The sequence below is a fragment of the Bison bison genome, unplaced genomic scaffold (genome assembly GCF_000754665.1).
Source record: "Bison bison bison isolate TAMUID 2011002044 unplaced genomic scaffold, Bison_UMD1.0 scf7180017863957, whole genome shotgun sequence".
NCBI classification, from domain to species: domain Eukaryota; kingdom Metazoa; phylum Chordata; class Mammalia; order Artiodactyla; family Bovidae; genus Bison; species Bison bison.
Genome location: NW_011494529.1, coordinates 871,461 through 890,911, shown reverse-complemented (window position 1 = coordinate 890,911; position 19,451 = coordinate 871,461). Strand labels below are relative to the sequence as shown.

Here is a 19,451-nt window from a genome sequence, read left to right as displayed (position 1 = left end):
AGAAAGGAACATTGGCTAGCATTAACCTAATACCAAATCCAGACAAAGACACTACAAAAAGAGAAAGGGGTGCGTATCAGTATCCCTGATGAACTCCTCAAATAAAACATAGACAGCAAGCACTTGCTGTTAGTCTTAGCAATGTTTTTTTAAAATATATCTCCTCAGGCAAGGGCAACAGAAACAAAAATAAACAAATGAGACTACATTAAACTAAAAAGTTAATGCACAGCAAAATCATCAGCGAAATGAAAAGGCAACCTATGGAATGGGAGAAAATATTTGCAAATGATATATCTGATAAGTGGTTGATATCTAAATATTTAAAGAACTCATACAACTAAACAGCAAACAAAACAAAACAAAAAACTCTATTTAAAAATGGACAGGAGACCTGAATAAACGTTTTTCTAAAGAAGACATACGGATGGCTAACAAGCATATGAAAAGATGCTTAACATCACAAATTATCAGGGAAATGCAAAATCACAATAATTTACCATCTTATACACACACACACACTAGATGGTTAAAATTACAAAGACAATAACAAGGGTTGGTGAAGATGTGGAGAAAAGGAAACTGTCATGCACTGGTGATGGTAATATAAAGTAGGACAGCTGCTATGAGAAATAGCATGAAGATTCCTCAAAAAACTAAAAATAGAACCACAATACAATCCAGCAATACCACTTCTGGATATTTATCTTAACAAAATGTAAACCCTAATTTGAGAAGATATATGTTGACTTACAATATTATGTTAGTTTCAGGTATATAGTGTATTCAGTTTTCTTCTTGTAATTGATTTCTTGTTTTATACTATTGTTGGTTGTGGTTGAAAATGATGTTTGGTATGATTTTAATCTTCTTAAATTTATTGAGACTTGTTTTCTGACCTAACGTGTGATCTATCTTATAGAATGGTCCATGTGCGTTTGAAAAGAATGAGTGTTCTGCTGTTTCTGACTGGAATGTCCTGTATATATTTATATTGAGTCCATCTGGTCTAATGTGCCATTTAAGGCTGATGTTTCTTTATTGATTTTTCTGTCTGGATGATCCGTCCTTTGATATAAGTGGAGAATAAAAGTCCCCTACTATTGTTGTATTGCTGTGTATTTCTTCCTTTATTTACGTTAATATTTGCTTATATATTTTGGTGCTCCTATGTTGGATGCATGGGCTTCCCAGGTGGCTCATTGGTAAGGAATCCACCTGCCAATGCAGGAGACTCAGAAATGGGTTCAATCCCTGGTTTGAGAAGATCCCTGGAGGGGGAAATGGCAACCCACTCCCGTATTCTTGCCTGGATAATCCCATGGACAGAGAAGCCTGGTGGGCTACTGTCCATGGGGTCACAAAGTGTCACACGACTGTGCGACTGAGTGTGCACACACCATGGTGGTGCTTAAATGTTTACAAAATGTTGTATCCTCTTATAGGATTGAACCTTTTATTGTTATAATACCCTTCTTTGCGTTTTGTTAATAGTTTTTGTTTTAAAGTTTAATTTGTCTAAGTATTGCTGCTGCTGCTGCTGCTAAGTCACATCAGTCGTGTCCGACTCTGTGCGACCCCAGAGATGGCAGCCCACCATGCTCCCCCGTCCCTGGGATTCTCCAGGCAAGAACACTGGAGTGGGTTGCCATTTCCTTCTCCAGTGCATGAAAGTGAAAAGTGAAAGTGAAGTCGCTCAGTCGAGTCCGACTCTTAGCGACCCCATGGACTACAGCCTACCAGCCTCCTCCGTCCATGGGATTTTCCAGGCAAGAGTACTGGAGTGGGGTGCTATTGCCTTAGCCTAGCTTTTTTGTTTCCATTTTCATGGTATATCTTTTTCCATCTCTTCACTTCAATCAGTGTCTTTAGGTTTGAAGTGAGTGTCTTGTAGGTGGCATATGTATTTGCATTCCTTTCTCACTTTCTTTTGTATATTTACTTTTTTTCCTTTGTGCTTACTGTGAGATTCACATATAACATTCTCTGTACATAGAAATCTCTTTTAAGTTGATAGTAACTTAATTTTGAACACATTCATTTTGACTCCATGTTTGATATTTTTGCTGACATATTTTACATCTTTTTATTTTATGTATCCCTTGACTAATTATTACATTTTCAAAGTTTTTGTACTGCTTTTGTCTTTTACCATTTGTACTTTATAAATGACTGATTTACTACCTTTATCATTTATTTACCTTTTCCACTGAGATTTTTACATTTATATGCTTTCTTATTAATTAGTGCTTTTCTTTTTAACCTAGAGCAGTCCCTTTAGCATTTTTGGTAGCATTTTAGTGGTGATAAACTTTTTAGCTTTATTTATTTGTAAAACTCTTAATCTGTCCTTCAATTTTGAACGCTAAGTTTGCTGGGTAGAGAATTCTTGGTTGGCAGTTTTTTCCTCTATGCACTTTGAATATGTCGTACCACTCCTTTCTTGGCCTGTGAAGTTTCTGCTGAAAATCTGCTCATAGCATTATCGGCTTTCCCTGGTACAAAATAAATTGCTGTTCTCTTTCTGCTTTTAAGATTCTCTTTTTATCCTTAACTTTTACCATTATAATGTGGCTGGTATGTTTTCTTTGGGTCCATCTTATTTGGAATTCTCTGGGCTTCTTAGACCTGGGTATCTGTGTCCTTTCCCCAATTATGGAAATTTTCAGACATTATTCAAATAACTTTTTGGTCCTTTCTCTCTGTCTTCTCCTTCTGAGATCACTATAATCAAAACAGTATTCTGCTTGATATTGTCCTGTCTTCTTTTATTTTTTCATATTGCCGCTCTGTCTGGATGTTTTCCATTGCTTTGTCTTCTGGATTCGTGTTTCTATTTTAAAGCCATTCTGCTCTTTAACCCCTCTAGTGTATTTTTCAGTTGTTCCAACTTCTGTTTGGTACTTTCTTATATTTTCTGTCTTTTTTTGAAATTCTCATTTTGCTCATCCATTTTTCTCCTGAGATCATAGGATCTTCATGATCATTGTTTTGAACTCTTTATCAGATAGGTTGCTTATCTCTGTTTAATTAAGGTTTTGGGGGAGGGATTTGCTTTGTTCTTTGATTTGGAACATATTCCTGTGTCTCCTCCTTTTGCCTGTTTGTCTGTATGTATGAGCTACAATGGCTGCCTCTGTCTTAAGGAGTGATCTTATATAGGAGCTGTACCATGTGGCTCAGAAATGCACTCTCCCCTGGTCACCAGTGTCAGGAACTCTATGGGAGTCCTTTGTGTGGGCTGTGTGCCTACCAGCTGTGAAAGGACTGAGGCTGCTGTGTGGGGAGGGTTGGGCTCAGGGCCCTTGCCTGGTCTGATTGTGACTTGGCCATTGTGCAGGGAGGACAGAACTTAAATTGCTTACCTACCCCAATTGTGGCTCAATGTCTGCATGGTGTAGGTAAGGATTAGTTAAAGTTTTGTATTTGTGAGGGGTGGGTGGAGTTCAAGGCACTTGCCTGGCCCTTTTGTGGGTCAACTGCTGCGTGGGCATGGTGGGGCTGGGGGGTTTGCCTAGCCATCTTGTGCCTTGACTGCTGTGCACCAGGGCAGGACTCAGGGTGCTCACCCATCCTGGCTTTTTTTGGAGTATCTCCTGGTTTATTCTTGATATACCTGTGTTGTTGAGAGCCTACTGAGACCTGTCAGTGTTTCAAGGGGAGGAACCTCATTTAACACCTAATTTCAGGCTGATGGGGTACTAAACCCTCAGTCAGCAGCTTTTAAAATATGCAGCTAAATGCAGTTTTGGGTCTGGATCTTGTTCTGATATGTGGGGCCATGCTTAGTAAATCTTTAATCCAGTTTTCTGTTGATGGGCAGGGGTGTGTTCCCTCCCTATTGTTTGAGCTGAGGCCAAACTATAAAGTGAGAAAGTGAAAAGTGAAGTCACTCAGTCGTGTCCAACTCTTTGCAATCCCATGGACTGTAGTCTACCAGGCTTCTCTGTCCATGGGATTTTCCAAGCAAGAGTACTGGAGTGGGTTGCCATTTCCTTCTCCAGGGGATCTTCCTGACCCAGGGATCAAACCCAAGTCTCCTGCATTGCAGGCAGATGCATTAACCTCTGAGCCACCAGGGGCCAAACTATAGTGGAGGTAATGAAGATAATGGCAACCTCCTTCAAGAGGTCCCATGCATGCAGTGCTGCACTCAGTGCCCCCCACCCTTCAGCAGTCCACCACCGACCCATGCCTCCGCTGGAGACTCCTGGACACTCACAGGCAAGTCTGGGTCAGTCTCTTGTGGGGACACTGCTTCTTTCTCCTGGATCAATCTCTCCCATCAGGAAGCTTCCATAAGCCTCTTATCCTTATCCATCAGAGGGCAGACAGAATGAAAACCACAATCAAAGAAAACTAACCCTACATTGATCACATGGACCACAGCCTTGTCTAACTCAGTGAAACTAAGCCATGCCGTGTAGGGCCACCCAAGACAGACGGATCATGGTGGAGAGTTCTGACAAAACGAGGTCCACTGGAAAAGGGAATGGCAAACCACTTCAGTATTCTTGCCTTGAGAACCCCATGAACAGTTTGAAAAGGCAAAAAGATAAGACACTGAAAGATGAACTCCCCAGGTCAGTAGGTGCCCCATATGCCACTGGAGATCAGTGGAGAAACAACTCCAGAAAGAATGAAGAGATGGAGCCAAAGCAAAAACACCCAGTTATAGTTGTGACTGGTGATGGAAGTCCAATGCTATAAAGAGCAATATTGCATAGGAACCTAGAATGTTAGGTCCATGAATCAAAGCAAACTGGAAGTGGTCAAACAGGAGATGGCAGGAGTGAACATTGACATTTTAGGAATCAGTGAACTAAAATGGACTGAAATGGGTGAATTTAACTCAGATGACTGTTATATCTACTACTATGGGCAATAATCGCTTAGAAGAAATGGAGGAGCCATCATTGTCAACAAAATAGTCCAAAATGCAGTTCTTGGATGCAGTCTCAAAAACAACAGAATATCTGTTCATTCAATATCATTCAGTATCATTCAATATCATTCAATATCACAGTAATCCAAGTCTATGCCCTGACCAGTAATGCTGAAGAAGCTGAAGTTGAATGGTTGTATGAAAACCTACAAGACCTTCTAGAACTAACACCCCCAAAAGATGTCCTTTTCATTATAGGGGACTGGAATGCAAAAGGAGGAAGTCAAGAGATACCTGGAGTAACAGGCAAATTTGGCCTTGAGGTACAAAGTGAAGCAGGTCAAAGGCTAACAGAGTTTTGCCAAAAGAACACAGTGGTCATAGCAAACACCCTCTTCCAACAACACAAGAAAGACTCTACACATGGACATCACCAGGTGGTTGATACCGAAATCAGATTGATTATATTCTTTACAGCCAAAGATGGGGAATCTCTATACAGTCAGCAAAAACAAGACCAGGAGCTGACTGTGGCTCAGATCATGAACTCCTTATTGCCAAATTCAGACTTAAATTGAAGAAAGTGGGGAAAACCACTAGATCATTCAGGTATGACCTAAATCAAGTCCGTTACGATTATATAGTGGAAGTGACACATAGATTCAAGGGTTTAGTCTGATAGAGTGCCTAAAGAACTATGGATGGAGGTTCATGACATTGTATAGGAGGCAGTGATCAAGACCATCCCCAAGAAAAAGAAATGCAAAAAAGCAAAATGGTTGTCTGAGGAGGCCTTGCAAATAACTGAGAAAAGAAGAGAAGCTAAAGGCAAAGGAGAAAAGGATGAATGCCTCTTTGAATGTAGAGTTCCAATGAATAGCAAGGAGAGACAAGAAAGCCTTCCTCAGTGATCAATGCAAAGAAATGGAGGAAACACTAGAATAGGAACAAATAGAGATCTCTTCAAGAAAATTAGAGGTACCAGGGAAGCACTTCATGCAAAGATGGGCTCAATGAAGGACAGAAATGGTATGGACTAACAGAAGCAGAAGATATTAAGAAGAGGTGGCAAGAATACACAGAAGGATTATCCAAAAAAGATCCTCATGACCCAGATAACCATGATGATGTGATCACTCACCTAGAGTCAGACATCCTGGAATATGAATTCAAGTGGGCCTTAGAAAGCATCACTATGAACAAAGCTAGTGGAGGTGATGGAATTCCAGTTGATCTATTTCAAATCCTGAAAGATGATGCTGTGAAAGTGCTGCACTCAGTATGGCAGCAAATTTGGAAAACTCAGCAATGTCTCCAGAACTGGAAAAGGTCAGTTTTCTTTCCAATCCCAAAGAAAGGCAATGCCAAAGAATGTTCAAACTACTGCACAATTGCACTCATCTTACATGCTAGCAAAGTAATGCTCAAAATCCTCCAAGCCAGGCTTCAACAATACATGAACCATGAACTTCCAGATGTTCAAGCTGAATTTAGAAAAGGCAGAGGAGCCAGAAATCAAATTGCCAACATCCATTGGATCATTGAAAAAGCAAGAGACTTTCAGAAAAACATCTACTTCTGCTTTATTGATTATGCCAAAGCCTTTGACTGTGTGGATCACAACAAACTGTGAAAAAATTTTTAAAGAGATGGAAATGCTAGACCACATGATCTGCCTCCTGAGAAATCTGTATGCTGGTTAAGAAGTAACAGTTAGAACTGGATATGGAACAACAGACTGGTTCCAAATTGGGAAAGGAGTACGTCAAGCCTGTATACTGTCACCCTGCTTATTTAATTTATATGCAGAGTACATCATGAGAAATGCCAGCCCAGATGAAGCACAAGCTGGAATCAAGATTCAGGGAATCAATGTCAGTAACCTCAGATGCACAGATGACAACGACCTTTATGGCAGAAAGCAAAGAAGTAAAGAGCCTCTGGATGAAAGTGAAAGAGGAAAGTGAAAAAGTTGGCTTAAAACTTAACATTCAGAAAACTAAGATCATGGCATCCGGTCCCATCACTTCATGGCAAATAGATGGGGAAACAATGGAAACAGTGACAGACTTTATTCTTTTAGGCTCCAAAATCACTGCAGATGGTGACTGCAGCCATGAAATTAAAAGACGCTTGCTCCTTGGAAGAAAAGTTATGGCCAACCTAGACAGCATATTTAAAAGCAGAGACATCATGTTGCCAACAAAGGTCAAAGCTATGGTTTTTCCAGTGATCATGCATGGATGTGAGAGTCAGACTATAAAGATAGTGAGCGCTGAAGAATTGATGCTTTTGAACTGTGGCTTTGGAGAAGACTCTTGAGAGTCCCTTGGACTGCAAGGAGATCCAACCAGTCAATCCTAAAGGAAATCAGTCCCGAATATTCATTGGAAGGACTGATGCTGAAGCTGATACTCCAGTACTTTGGCCACCTGGTGCGAAGAGTTGACTCATTTGAAAAGACCCTGATGCTGGGAAAGATTGAAAGCAGGAGGAGAAGGGGACGACAGAGAATGAGATGGTTGGATGGCATCACCGACTTGATGGACATGTATTTGAGCAAGCTCCGGGAGTTGGTGATGGACAGGGAAGCCTTGTGTGCTGCAGTCCATGGGGTTGCAAAGAGTCCATCATAACTGAGCGACTGAACTGATGCAGTTTTGTAGGGCCATAGTCAGTAACTGCTGGACTCCAGACCAGGAGGTTTGATGGTGTCCCCTGGATGACAGTTACAAAAAGTGGGGCTCTTGACAGTGTCTAAGCTCCATCCTGGGGAGTCTTGCTGAACTGTAGTGAGGCTACAGGAGTGCTCAGGGATGGTGTCTCCCTGCCTAATTGCCCTGGGAGTGCCTCCTTTGCCTGTATATTTGAGGGTTACTAAAGCCAGTCCCTTGGGATGAAACTCTAGTTAAGTAAATAGGCCTTTTTACAGGAAGACAGGGTAGTGTTTCAGTCTCCTCTCTGTGTGGTACTCTGGTGGTGGTGGCCTGTGAAGAAATGTGTGTGTGTGTGTTAGTTGCTCAGTCGTGTCCGACTCTTTGCGACTCCATGAACGGTAGCCCACGAGGCTCCTCTGTCCATGGAATTCTCCAGGCAAGAATACTAGAGTGGATTTCCATTCCCTTCTCCAGAGAATCTTCTTGACCCAGGGATCGAACCCTGGTCTCCTGCATTGCAAGCAGATTCTTTACCATTTGAGCTACAGGGAAGTGTCTAGTAATATTTATTTCCTTGAAGCCTGTTTTTGTATTTTATTGTTATATAATTTAACCCTATACATATTTTAAATTCCACAAGGTGTTATTTTTTAAATAGTCAGTGTTATCCTTTGTGATGCCCTTCAATCTTTCCTGTATTACTTTACTTCCCTCTGGGATCATTTTAACTTCTTTCTGAACAATTCCTTTACTGTTTCTTTTGTGCTATTTGCTGGTGATAAATTCACTCAGTTCTTGTTTAATACATTCTATTTTGTCTTTATTAAAAATTGGAATAATTGCATCCTTATAGAAAAGTTGTAAATATAATACAAATAATTTTTTTCTGAGCTGTTTGAGAGTAAGTTACCGACATGATGCCCCATACTCTTGAATAATTGTGCAGTTCCTACATTCTCTTATCTGACTACTGTGAAAATGTAAGTGTTCATCACTCAATCGTATCTGACTCTTTCTGACCCCACTGACTGTAGCCACCGGGCTCCTCTGTCCATGGAATTCTCCAGGCAAAAATACTGGAGTAGGCTATTTCCTTCTCCAGGGGATCTTCCTGACCTAGGGATTGAACCCAGGTCTCCTGCTTTGCAGGCAGATTCTTTACTGACTGAGCCACCGACCAAACAATATCAGCAACAACATAATGTTGTTCATTAATCACATGGTATACTATGATTACATTTCTTTTTTCTCTAAATTTTATTTTCTTGGAGTAAATACTACCTCTCCCCTTTTTATTTCCTTTGCACATACTGAGTTGTTGTTTGTGGTTCTTTAGTCACTAAGTCATGACCGACTCTTTGTGACCCCATGGGCTGTAGCCCACCAGGCTCCTCTGTCCATGGGATTTCCCAGGCAAGAATTCTGAAGTGGGTTGTCATTTCCTTCTCCAGGGGATATTCCTGGTCCAGGATTGAACCCATGTCTCTGGCATTGTAGATGAATTTTTTTACCACTGAGCCACCTGGGAATCCCATACTGACTGATATTTCTTTTAATTTTTTACTCATATCTGTCAAGTACCTAGCAGCACATTTTTCATGAATATAAATGTAAGAAAATACATCATTTTCTTCTTTCCTTCTTTTTTCTGGAGACTTTTCTCTCTCAGTTTTCTCTTGGCTGCAGTCTTCTTTCTTCTCTAGACTTGATGCAGAATTGTCTGTTTGGAACTCCCTAATGCTGCCTTTCTGTGTTGGATCCCCTATCTTCTGAATCTTTATTTAGTTTAATCCCTTGTTTTGCTGAAGCATGGGCTTCCCTCATAGCTCAGTTGGTAAAGAATCCGCCTGCAATGCAGGAGACCTCGGTTTGATTCCTGGGTTGGGAAGATCTGCTAGAGAAGGAATAGGCTACCCACTCCAGTATTCTTGGGCTTCCCTTGTGGCTCAGCTGTTAAAGAATCCACCTGCAATGTGGGAGACCTGGGTTCAATCCCTGGGTTGGGAAGATTCCCTGGAGAAGGGAAAGGCTACCCAGTCCAGAATTCTGGCCTGGAGAATTCCATGGACTATACAGTCCATGGGGTCACAAAGAGTCAGACACGAATGGGTGACTTTCACTTTCATTTTGCTGAAGCACAGTTTCTAGTATGAAAGCATACTTTCAAAGAAAAGTATGAGTAGATGATAAAGTTTTTGAATTCTTACACGTCTGACCATCTTTATCTTTTCATTTATTGATATTATATAGAATTCTAGAATGGAATAATCCCCTGCCTCCTGTCCCACCAAACGTTAGAAACATTGCTCTGCTCCCGTCTAGCGTCTAATGTTGCTGTTGAGAAGCTTAATGTCACTGTGGATTATTTTCCTCTGAATGTAAACATTTTTTTCTTTCTGAAAGTTTTCAGATTTGAATCCTGACTCCACCATCTCATGACTGTATACCTCTGGCCTCACTGGTTAACCTCTCTGTGCATCAGTGTTCTCATGGAATGAAAATAACAATAGCTACCTCTCTCAGTAGCATCATTATGAAAATTAAATGATTACTAGATTAGTACTCTGTAGGTACTATATAATGTGTTAGCTATTACTAATTATCCCTAGTATTCTAAAACTTCATTATGTGTCCTGGTTTATTCCTTTTCCTTGAGTCTTGTTTCCTTCCAGTCTGAGAAGAAAAAATTTTTAAATAGATATAGCATTATTTCCTATCTTTTGTTTTCTTCATTCTTTCTTTCTGGAATTTTTATTATATGGTTGTTGGATCCTCTGAATTGTCCTCTGATTTTCCTGTATTTTTTTTCCTTTTATTTTCCTTGTCTTTATCTTTTTGTATTAGGAGATTTTCTCCATCTTTTAATGCTTTTGTTTTTAAATTTCAATCATGATATTTACATTTCTGGGAGTTATTTATGTTTTTCTATTACTCATTCTTCATGGGATTCTTTCATTTTTTAATGGGTGTATTATCTTCTCTTCTCCCCCAAGGAAATTAATTATAGTAATTTTGAAATTTTCCTCCATTTCCTTTGCTTTTTATGTTCCCTTCCTGTTGGATCCTTTTTGTTTGGTTGGTTTTCTATTTTTTGTTTTAATCTTCCAATTTTCCATTTGATGCTTTCCTCCAAATGACTGGTGATCTTCTGTGTCTGTTTATACTTGAAAGTGGGGCACTAAAGAGCTGAGTAGATGTTCCCTGTGTTTGAGTATGGCTTTTTAGCTGGTGACCTTCATACTAAGGTGATCAGGTGATGAGCCTTACTTTTTACTAGGTGACCCCCAAGTGTTATTAAGTGGTAATCTTTTCTCTAGGGTTGTTTTATTTTTTTTTCAGAGAAAAAAATCTACCATCTCTCTGTAGAATGTATGTTGCCTCTCTGTGCTCCTAGAGCAGGAAGTGAAGAATGCTGAGGTCCCTATGGTTTAGTATTTTAGACTGTCACTTAATCCCTCAACTTTTATATTCATCACTCAGCCGGGTATATTAGAGTACATGTATTTATTTGATTTTTCTAATATAAGTCTTTATTTTCTTGTATGTAGATGGTTAGTTCCTGATGGCTCAGATGGTAAAGAATCTGCCTGCAGTGCAGGAGACCTGGGTTTGATCCCTGGATTGGGAAGATCCCCTGGAGGAGGACATGGCAACCCACTCCAGTATTCTTGCCTTGGGAATCCCCGTGGATAGAGGAGCCTGGCAGGCTGCAGTTCATGGGGTTGCAAAGTGTCAGACACGACTGAGTGACTGAACACAGTAAGGGCTAAAAGTTCAACTACAGGGATTTAAGATTGAGTAGTGAGGGAACAGAATGGAATTATCATCACATGTACATTTAACTTACTTCGGTTCAATGGTACGTATTTGTGCATGTGTACTTCTTATTTCATATTGTGCATTGCTGTATACCACACTGTATTGTACACTTATACATGTTACTAAACATGGTTGTATACACAGAATTATGCACAACACCCTTTAAATAATTAAAAGACTTTTTGAAGGTAATTTTTTTACTACATTTGATTTTCACATTAAGACCTGACTTTAGAACCTACCCCCTACATAATATGTACCTCCATCGTGGCCAGCATGGACCACATAGGTACAGACTGCTGTGCGCTGGGTCTGATTTGGCATGTGTGGTGGCAGAGACTTGCAGAAAAGGTTCTGGGGCTAGGGAGAAGGAGTCCTCTGGTTCTCTTTCTGTTCTTACTTTACAACTGCTAGCTTTATGATGGAAGAAATTACTTGATTTTTGTCCTCCAGGTTTTTCCTTTGTAAATTCTGAAACCCATTAATTTAGCACATAGGAAAAATTATATAAAATATTTGACCTCTTAAAAAGACATTTATGATTTGCCTTTTCGACAATCAAGCCTCTTCAGTGTATCTTTAGCTGTCTTATTAAACTAGAACAGAAGACTTGCCTGTTCTAAAGATATTGTTGAGTAAACTACTGAACTGCTTTAGAAATATAGCTATGGGAAGTAAATCCAGTTAGAGCTTAAATTAAAAAAAACAAACGAACAAACTTGGTTTTCTTCTCACTGTATAAGAAATACATATTAGAAATTTTGGAAGATAAAAGTATAAAAAAAATCACCATTAAGTCTTTCATTCAGAGATAACTGTTAATATTTTGTTGTATTTTCTTCAAACTTCTTAAAGTACGTGTTTAAAATTATTTTAACAAAACTGAGATTAAATTTTATATCTAGTGTTATCTGCTGTTTTTCCTTTACCATTATATAATAGTTATTTCTCTAAGTTATTAAATAACTTTCATTATCTTTATTTTGTATATTATCTCAATTGATATAATACCCCAAGTCATATAGGTAACCTAATGTGGAATTTTTTTGGTGTAGATTTTATATTATCCATTATGGAGGGACCTTAATGTTTTGACAGTGCCTCCTATTTTGTAGTATAAAAAAGAAAACTAAACTTTTCCCTTCTGATAGATGTTTAAATCAATGATTATTCTTTTAAAAAATCTGAAAAATTTTTGATATGGTACTTAGAACTTTGAAAGGCTTGTTGATAAGGCAGTGTCTCAGTAATTCATTTTCAGTTTATCTCTTTTTGCTGTTATGTCATCTTGGAAAAGCAGTTTAAATCCTTTGGGTCTCAATTTTCCCATTTATAAAATGAGAATAAGCTAGATAATTTAAATCTCCATTGGCATTTTTATTTTTATTTGTCCTAAATTTACTTCTTCCTATCATATCATGTTTTTATTTGTCAGTTTATCACTTAACATTGCTCAACTCAACTGTGTGTGTGTGTGTATGTAAAAATGCGTGTGTGTGTGTCTGTGTATATATAGAGAGAATCACACAGTATATAGTGTATATAGTAATTTTCTCCTGTCTGGGTGTACCACAGTTTATCCACTCATCTATTGAAGGACATCTTTGTTGGGTTTCCAAGTTTTGGCAATTATGGATAAAGCCACCAAAAACATTGTGTGCAAGTTTTTTTTATGGTATAAGATTTAAACTTATCTAAATAAACCAAATTTTCATTTACACACTTTTTTCCATTTATTTTTCATCTTCTAGTCTTTAAAAATGTTTAAACCTAGAAAAGTTAGAAAATATAATTCTCAAAGCCTGAATCAATAAATATGTATGCTGCTGCTGCTGCTGCTAAGTCGCTTCAGTCGTGTCCGACTCTGTGCGACCCCACAGACGGCAGCCTACCAGGCTCCCCCGTCCCTGGGATTCTCCAGGCAATGAGGCCTTATAAAATTTGATTAATTTTAGGATGCTATCAGTTTTATACCATAATTTATGTGTCACTGAAGAACAAAGAAAACAACCCATGATAAGGAAAAAGGGACCCAATTAAAAAGCTAAGGACACTGCAAGTCTACAACTTAGGTAAATATAAAATTAAAAGGGAAATAAACTTTCCCACAGAAAAGGACAGAAAAGCTTCCACTTCTCAACCTTGGCACTGAGTCGAGGGAGTTAAAAAGAACTTCCCTGAGAATTTGAATTGTAAGCCAGTACTGATTCAGGTTTTCAGCCTGAATTCATGCTGCGGTATTGTACAAAACCGGAGAAGGCAATGGCACCCCACCCCAGTAATCTTGCCTGGAAAATCCCATGGATGGAGGAGCCTGGTAGGCTGTAGTCCATGGGATTGCTAAGAGTCAGGCACAACTGAGTGACTTCACTTTCACTTTTCACTTTCATGCACTGGAGAAGGAAATGGCAACCCACTCCAGTGTTCTTGCCTGGAGAATCCCAGGGATGGGAAGCCTGGTGGGCTGCCGTCTGTGGGGTCACACAGAGTCGGACATGACTGAGCGACTTCACTTTCACTTTTTACTGTCAGGCATTGGAGAAGGAAATGGCAACCCACTCCAGTGTTCTTGCCTGGAGAATCCCAGGGACAGAGGAGCCTGGTGGGCTGCTGTCTATGGCATCGCACAGAGTCAGACACGACTGAAGCGACTTAGCAGCAGCAGCAATGAGGCCTTACATTGCAAGTGGGTTTGCAAAAGTAGGTGCATTTTATAATTAAAGGACTGGGAGTTCCTTTCTAACATTTTGCCTTGGGGCACAGATTTGAATTTTAGTTAATGTACAACTAATAAACCTAAATGACTTAATTCTTGATTTTGAAAGAAACGATGAAGAGATGATAATGTTAGCTCTGTTATGTTGAATTAAAAATGATGCAATGATACCTGCCTATTAGATACTGGACTTTTACAAGTGACATTAAATGAATATAAAATGATAACAATTTTGGCTTGTATTCCAACCATTGGCTGGAGGTGAAAGATGCCAGCTCCCTCTGTCTCTTTTTCATTTCCACATTTTTGCCCTTCTCTCTCCCATTTTTTTAGAATATAAATTAAATTTGAGAATAAAAAGTAGGATCACAATATGAATTTATAGGATCAGGTTTTCATCACATCTGGCTTTTTAAGTACTCGATTGTTTTTAAATGGTTCATTTTCAGTGTTAGAAAATGTATTTCATATTAACTGTCTGATTGAAATATTTTAAATTTAACATTGTATCATATCCTAGGGCTACCTATTTATTTTAGCCTTGTTTTAAGAGAATCTGTAAATGTAATATATAAGAATTTGATGAGCCTTCATTTGAATATCAACATTTGAGAGAATTTAGTTTTTGCTCCTAAAATTATCCTTAAACAAGTTATATTTAATTGATTGTGATTAATGATGTATAAATACTATTGATATTTTTTCAGCATTCTTTGTAACTCACATAAATTTTTCAGAATCTTTCTTATAAGCCCTGATTACCAATAGAAATGTTTATTTCTATAAAAACATTCTTCACTCAAAAATTTTTATTCACTTCAAAATTTAAATTGTTTTAATTTTTAAGTAGACTGTTTAACAGAAAGACTTAAATGGTTTAGAATGAGTTAATTGACTTGTCAGTGAATCCCAAATTAACAGAGGTTATATAAAGGTTGTTGGTGTTCCCACAAAATTCCAGGTATTACTTATTTTATTTCCATATTATATAACATAACTTTAGAAGGTAATATGTAAAGTGTGGATTATTGCAGTATATACAAACACTGTTTTTGTATTGACTAGATTATTGCAGAAATATATTTTTTAAAATGGAAGTCTTTGAAAAGACCAAACTTATTATTTTGGTCTTTTAAATAAAACTTGTTTATTTTAAAAAATAACTTTTCATTGCTTTTTGTCATCCTAACTTTTCTCTGAGGTAAGGAGATTGGATATCTTTTGCCCACTTTTATAAATGAGGTATGGGGAGGGAGGTGGGAGGGGGGTTCAGGATGGGGAACATGTGTACACCCGTGGCGGATTCATGTTGATGTATGGCAAAACCAATACAATATTGTAAAGTAATTAGCCTCCAATTAAAATAAATAAATTTATGTTTTTTAAAAAAAGAAAAAAAATGAATACCTAAAAAAAAATAGATGAGGTAGAGTGATTTGTCAAAAGTCACATCAAAGTAAGTTGTAGAATTGAGATTAGAGTGGATATTTTTGACTTAGTTTAATTTTTTTTTTTTTTTTGCATTATGGTACTAAACAGTCATTCACAGTATTTTGCCATAATCAGTGATACCGTTTTGTTTCACTGTCTATTACAGGAGATAAATCTTAACTCACTAGTAACTCTTCAAACAATGTGACCAGAAAACTTTACTTTGGGGGGCTTGGGGTAGGAATGATAATATACTTAATTTTTGATGGTCTAATCCTAATGAGGAAGTAGGTATTTAGCTGGAAATAAACCGTACAGTAAGTACTGGTCAACTTTTGTCTTTTAGCCAGAACAGTAAAGCAGTAGCACTGGGTAAATGTCACTGGGAGAAGCTAACAGGAGAAGTTCAGGGCTAGAACTTTAGATTTCATCATGTGGTCCTGCTGTGTGCTATTGCATCCAATAAGGGATTCTTCTGTACTTTCTGTTACAGATGCTGAAAATTTCTTCTAAGGAGAAATATCCCTTATTTACTTTTGTAAATGGTCATTCCAGAGACTATGATTTTACATCTACTACAACCAACGAAGAAGACCTTTTCTCAGAGGATGAAAAGAAAAGAATAAAAAGATTTAGCACAGAAGAGTTTGTCTTGCTGTAAAGAATAGCACATTTGTGCTTGATGAGAAGAAATCCTTTGAAGGTGGAAAAATGAAGAGAAACAAGTACATTCAAAACTGGTTTATTTTCACCAGTATCTTAATTTTATATGTTCTTTTAAACAAAAGAGCATTTGAAAATATACACATTTTAAAGATATTTTTCTGAAAGAGAAATGATTTACTGAATCCTGATTTCTAATAAATATTAAGTGATTCTGACCACATTCCTATTTCCCTGAAGTTCTGCTAATGATAAATCTACCTTAACTGCAAATCTTCTAGTCTTCCAATTCTTCCACTGGGGTCCACTATTCTCCTGGAGGTTTTCCGGTATTGGGCCCCCCAAATGGCATCACCCAATAGTTTCAAAAGCTTCAGTTTATACTAATCACCAGAAGACCAGAGAAAGAATCTTAAGTGCTGCCTAAGCCCCCTGATATTAATGCAACCAAAGGACATTTTTGGATATATCTTGATATATTAAATAGTAATTTTTAGCTGTGATATGATACAATTATATGAGAATTTTGAGTTAAGGTAATACTTAACAGTATGATTCTATAACGGTTTTTTATTTTGCCTGCTGTTAGCCTTCTCTGAGGAATAAAGGTAAAGTATTGGTTTCCCCACAGATTTAAAGGTTATATTACTAATAACAACTACATCTAATCAAAGCAGATAAAGGCAAAATTGTTTGTTTCCTATCTCAAAAATGAAATTTATGGAAACTTGACTTATTATACAGTTTTGAAATCTAAAGATAAGTACCAAGAAAGCTATCATTAGATGTTCTTCTATGTGATTTTTGCTATTTGTATAAATCAGTGTGGTGGTGTTTAGAACTGAGACCATCTATAAGGTAAATCTGCCTTAAGTGTATTATGTATTATTAAAGACAAATTTGTAATAATAAAAATATGAGTTACTATTGAGTCAGGTTTACAAAGTAAGTACTTTAATAAAGATATAAGAACATAAAATACCTTTGTTTTGGTTTTAATGGGATTATTTTAATCCTTTCACTTGAAAAATCATTGTCTCAAATGAATCCTGTTTATTTATAATGAAGGCAAATATTGTTGCTTTGAAAGCAAAATATTAACTTATTTTATGAAGCTTCCATGTTTTAGTGTGAAAAAGTGACTCATAAAGACATAAAATTCTGTATCATTTAAACTCATTGATTTTTTTTTTTTCTCCGTCAGGAAGCCTGTTTGTTAGGTTTAGAGTTGCATGCAAAACAGAAACAGAGAGTGGGCAGATAGATTGCTTTGGTATGCCCGATGAGAGAGATCAGGTTTGGCATTTCCCAGTGAAGATAGTTACTGAATTGAAAAAACTATCAGAAATCTAAAATTTTCCTTTATCCTAGATGAAATCTGGACAAGTTAAGTCTAGTACTGATTTTCCTAGTATGCAAAAGTAGTATAGGTACAAGAAGCCAGTGGTACACCCGGTTTTATACAATGCAGCTTTATACACGATTTTTTACACTCTAGTTCCTTCATCTAAAGTATTACAGTTGGTTATTCCTACATACCTGCAGTAGTCACAGGATTCTACCAATATAACAAACACATCAGATGAGAGCACCATATCTACAAATGAATCAGAACTGATTGTAAGTGTCCTCTTACAATAACTATATACAAGCTTAGAATTAGAGAATAGCATTCTGTTATTGTCACAGCATATTTGGGGATCATTTTTAAGTAGGAATTGGAATGAGACAAAATTGCACCTGGACAAAGTTGAGGTGAGAGGAGGCAGAAACTTCTTTTCCATTGAATATATATTGAGGATACTCAGAATATTGCAGAGACAAGACAGATCTTAAAACACAATCATTCCCACATCTGAGAGTAAATGGTTAGGATCAGCAATTATCAGAATAATAAATGCATAAAAAGCATTCAACCAATATGCATGAATGAATGCATGTGTTCTTGGCAGTTGAGAGATAGACTGATGGATATATCTTACTTATTAATAATAGAGAAATCAGCTACAGCCAAGGACCAGCCAGAAGTTGTGCTAATCTTTTATAGGAAAGGCAGCAACAAGACTACATTATTAGAATAGATGTTTCAGACTTTGAACACAAATTTCATTTCAAGTTCTGACAGCCAGTAAACTCAGTCAATAAAGCTATTGGATGATCTCTTTCAGTCTGGAATAAAAGGAAAGTAAAAAAGGACAAAATTCTAAGATGGGTGTTCTGTTAGAATTATGATAGAAGGATCCTCCATTTGGACCTCAATATTAAGATACTAGATTTTACCATTAACATTTCAGAAATGAATTTTTAAAATATTTGATGTGACTTTTTGGTGGTGAAGGTTTCTTTACTCTCTTCTTCATAAAATTTGACACTTTGAATCCCTTTTTGTCAGTGTATTAACTGGCAACAGGCAATCTTGAGAGTCATCATTTGTTGAATGACTGAATGGAAAGATCCTTTATAGTGTAAGTCTATCCAAAAGAATTTCCCTGAGGTATCCATTTTTCTGTTTTTACATTAAACCAACCCCATTAAATTTGTATTAGTGAGAAGACAGCTTCAGAGAATTAAAAGTTAGGTCACTTTTCTATTCTGTTAACCTGTGTGCTTAGTCGCTTCAGTCGTGTCCAACTCTTTGGGACCCCATGGGCTGTAGCCTGCCAGGCTCTTCTGTCCATGGGGATTCTCCAGGCAAGAATCCTGGAGTGGATTGCCATACCCTCCTTCAGGGGAACTTCCAGACCCAGGAATTGAACCCAGGTCTTCTGCCTTGCAGGCAGATTCTTTAACAGCTGAGCCACCAAGGAAGCCCAAGAGTACTGGAGTGGGTAGCCTATCCCTTCTCCAGGAGAACTTCCAGACCCAGGAATCGAACTGGAGTCCCCTGCATTGCAGGTGGATTCTTTACCAGCTGAGCTACCAGGGAAGCCCGTTAACCTGAGGATGTAGCATTGTCCAAGGACAAACATATCTAAAATATATATATGTCAATTTCCTCTTATTTTTAGAAGAGTGGAGACAAAAGAGTAAAAATAACTTATCTGTATAGTCTGTCTAATTTTAAGTCAAAAATCTCTATTTTTTAGAGATCTCTAGTTACTTTTTATTATTCCATGCCAGAAAGTGCTGTATTTCTGGTGAAATCATACTAATTCAGTCTTTTTTTCTTTTCCTTTTCTCCACTGATTTCTTTGCTACTAGGAGAAAGTTTTATTTTCATGGTTTATCACAGTTCACTTTCAGTAGCTTACATTGTACATCTGTGTCTTGACTATTTTCA

The 19,451-nt window shown here is 37.6% G+C and overlaps 1 protein-coding gene across 3 annotated transcripts in view; it reads left to right on the top strand.

The window, feature by feature from the left end:
* ATG4C (autophagy related 4C, cysteine peptidase) overlaps window positions 1-17,150 on the top strand; it is a 97,705-nt gene extending 80,555 nt beyond the window's left edge. For all 3 annotated transcript variants that reach the window (XM_010833903.1, XM_010833902.1, XM_010833904.1), the window contains exon 11: window positions 16,002-17,150. In XM_010833903.1, the coding sequence (XP_010832205.1) occupies window positions 16,002-16,169 (168 nt within the window). In that variant the 3' untranslated portion in view covers window positions 16,170-17,150. The remainder of the gene's footprint in view (window positions 1-16,001) is intronic.
* Window positions 17,151-19,451: the final 2,301 nt, after the last annotated feature.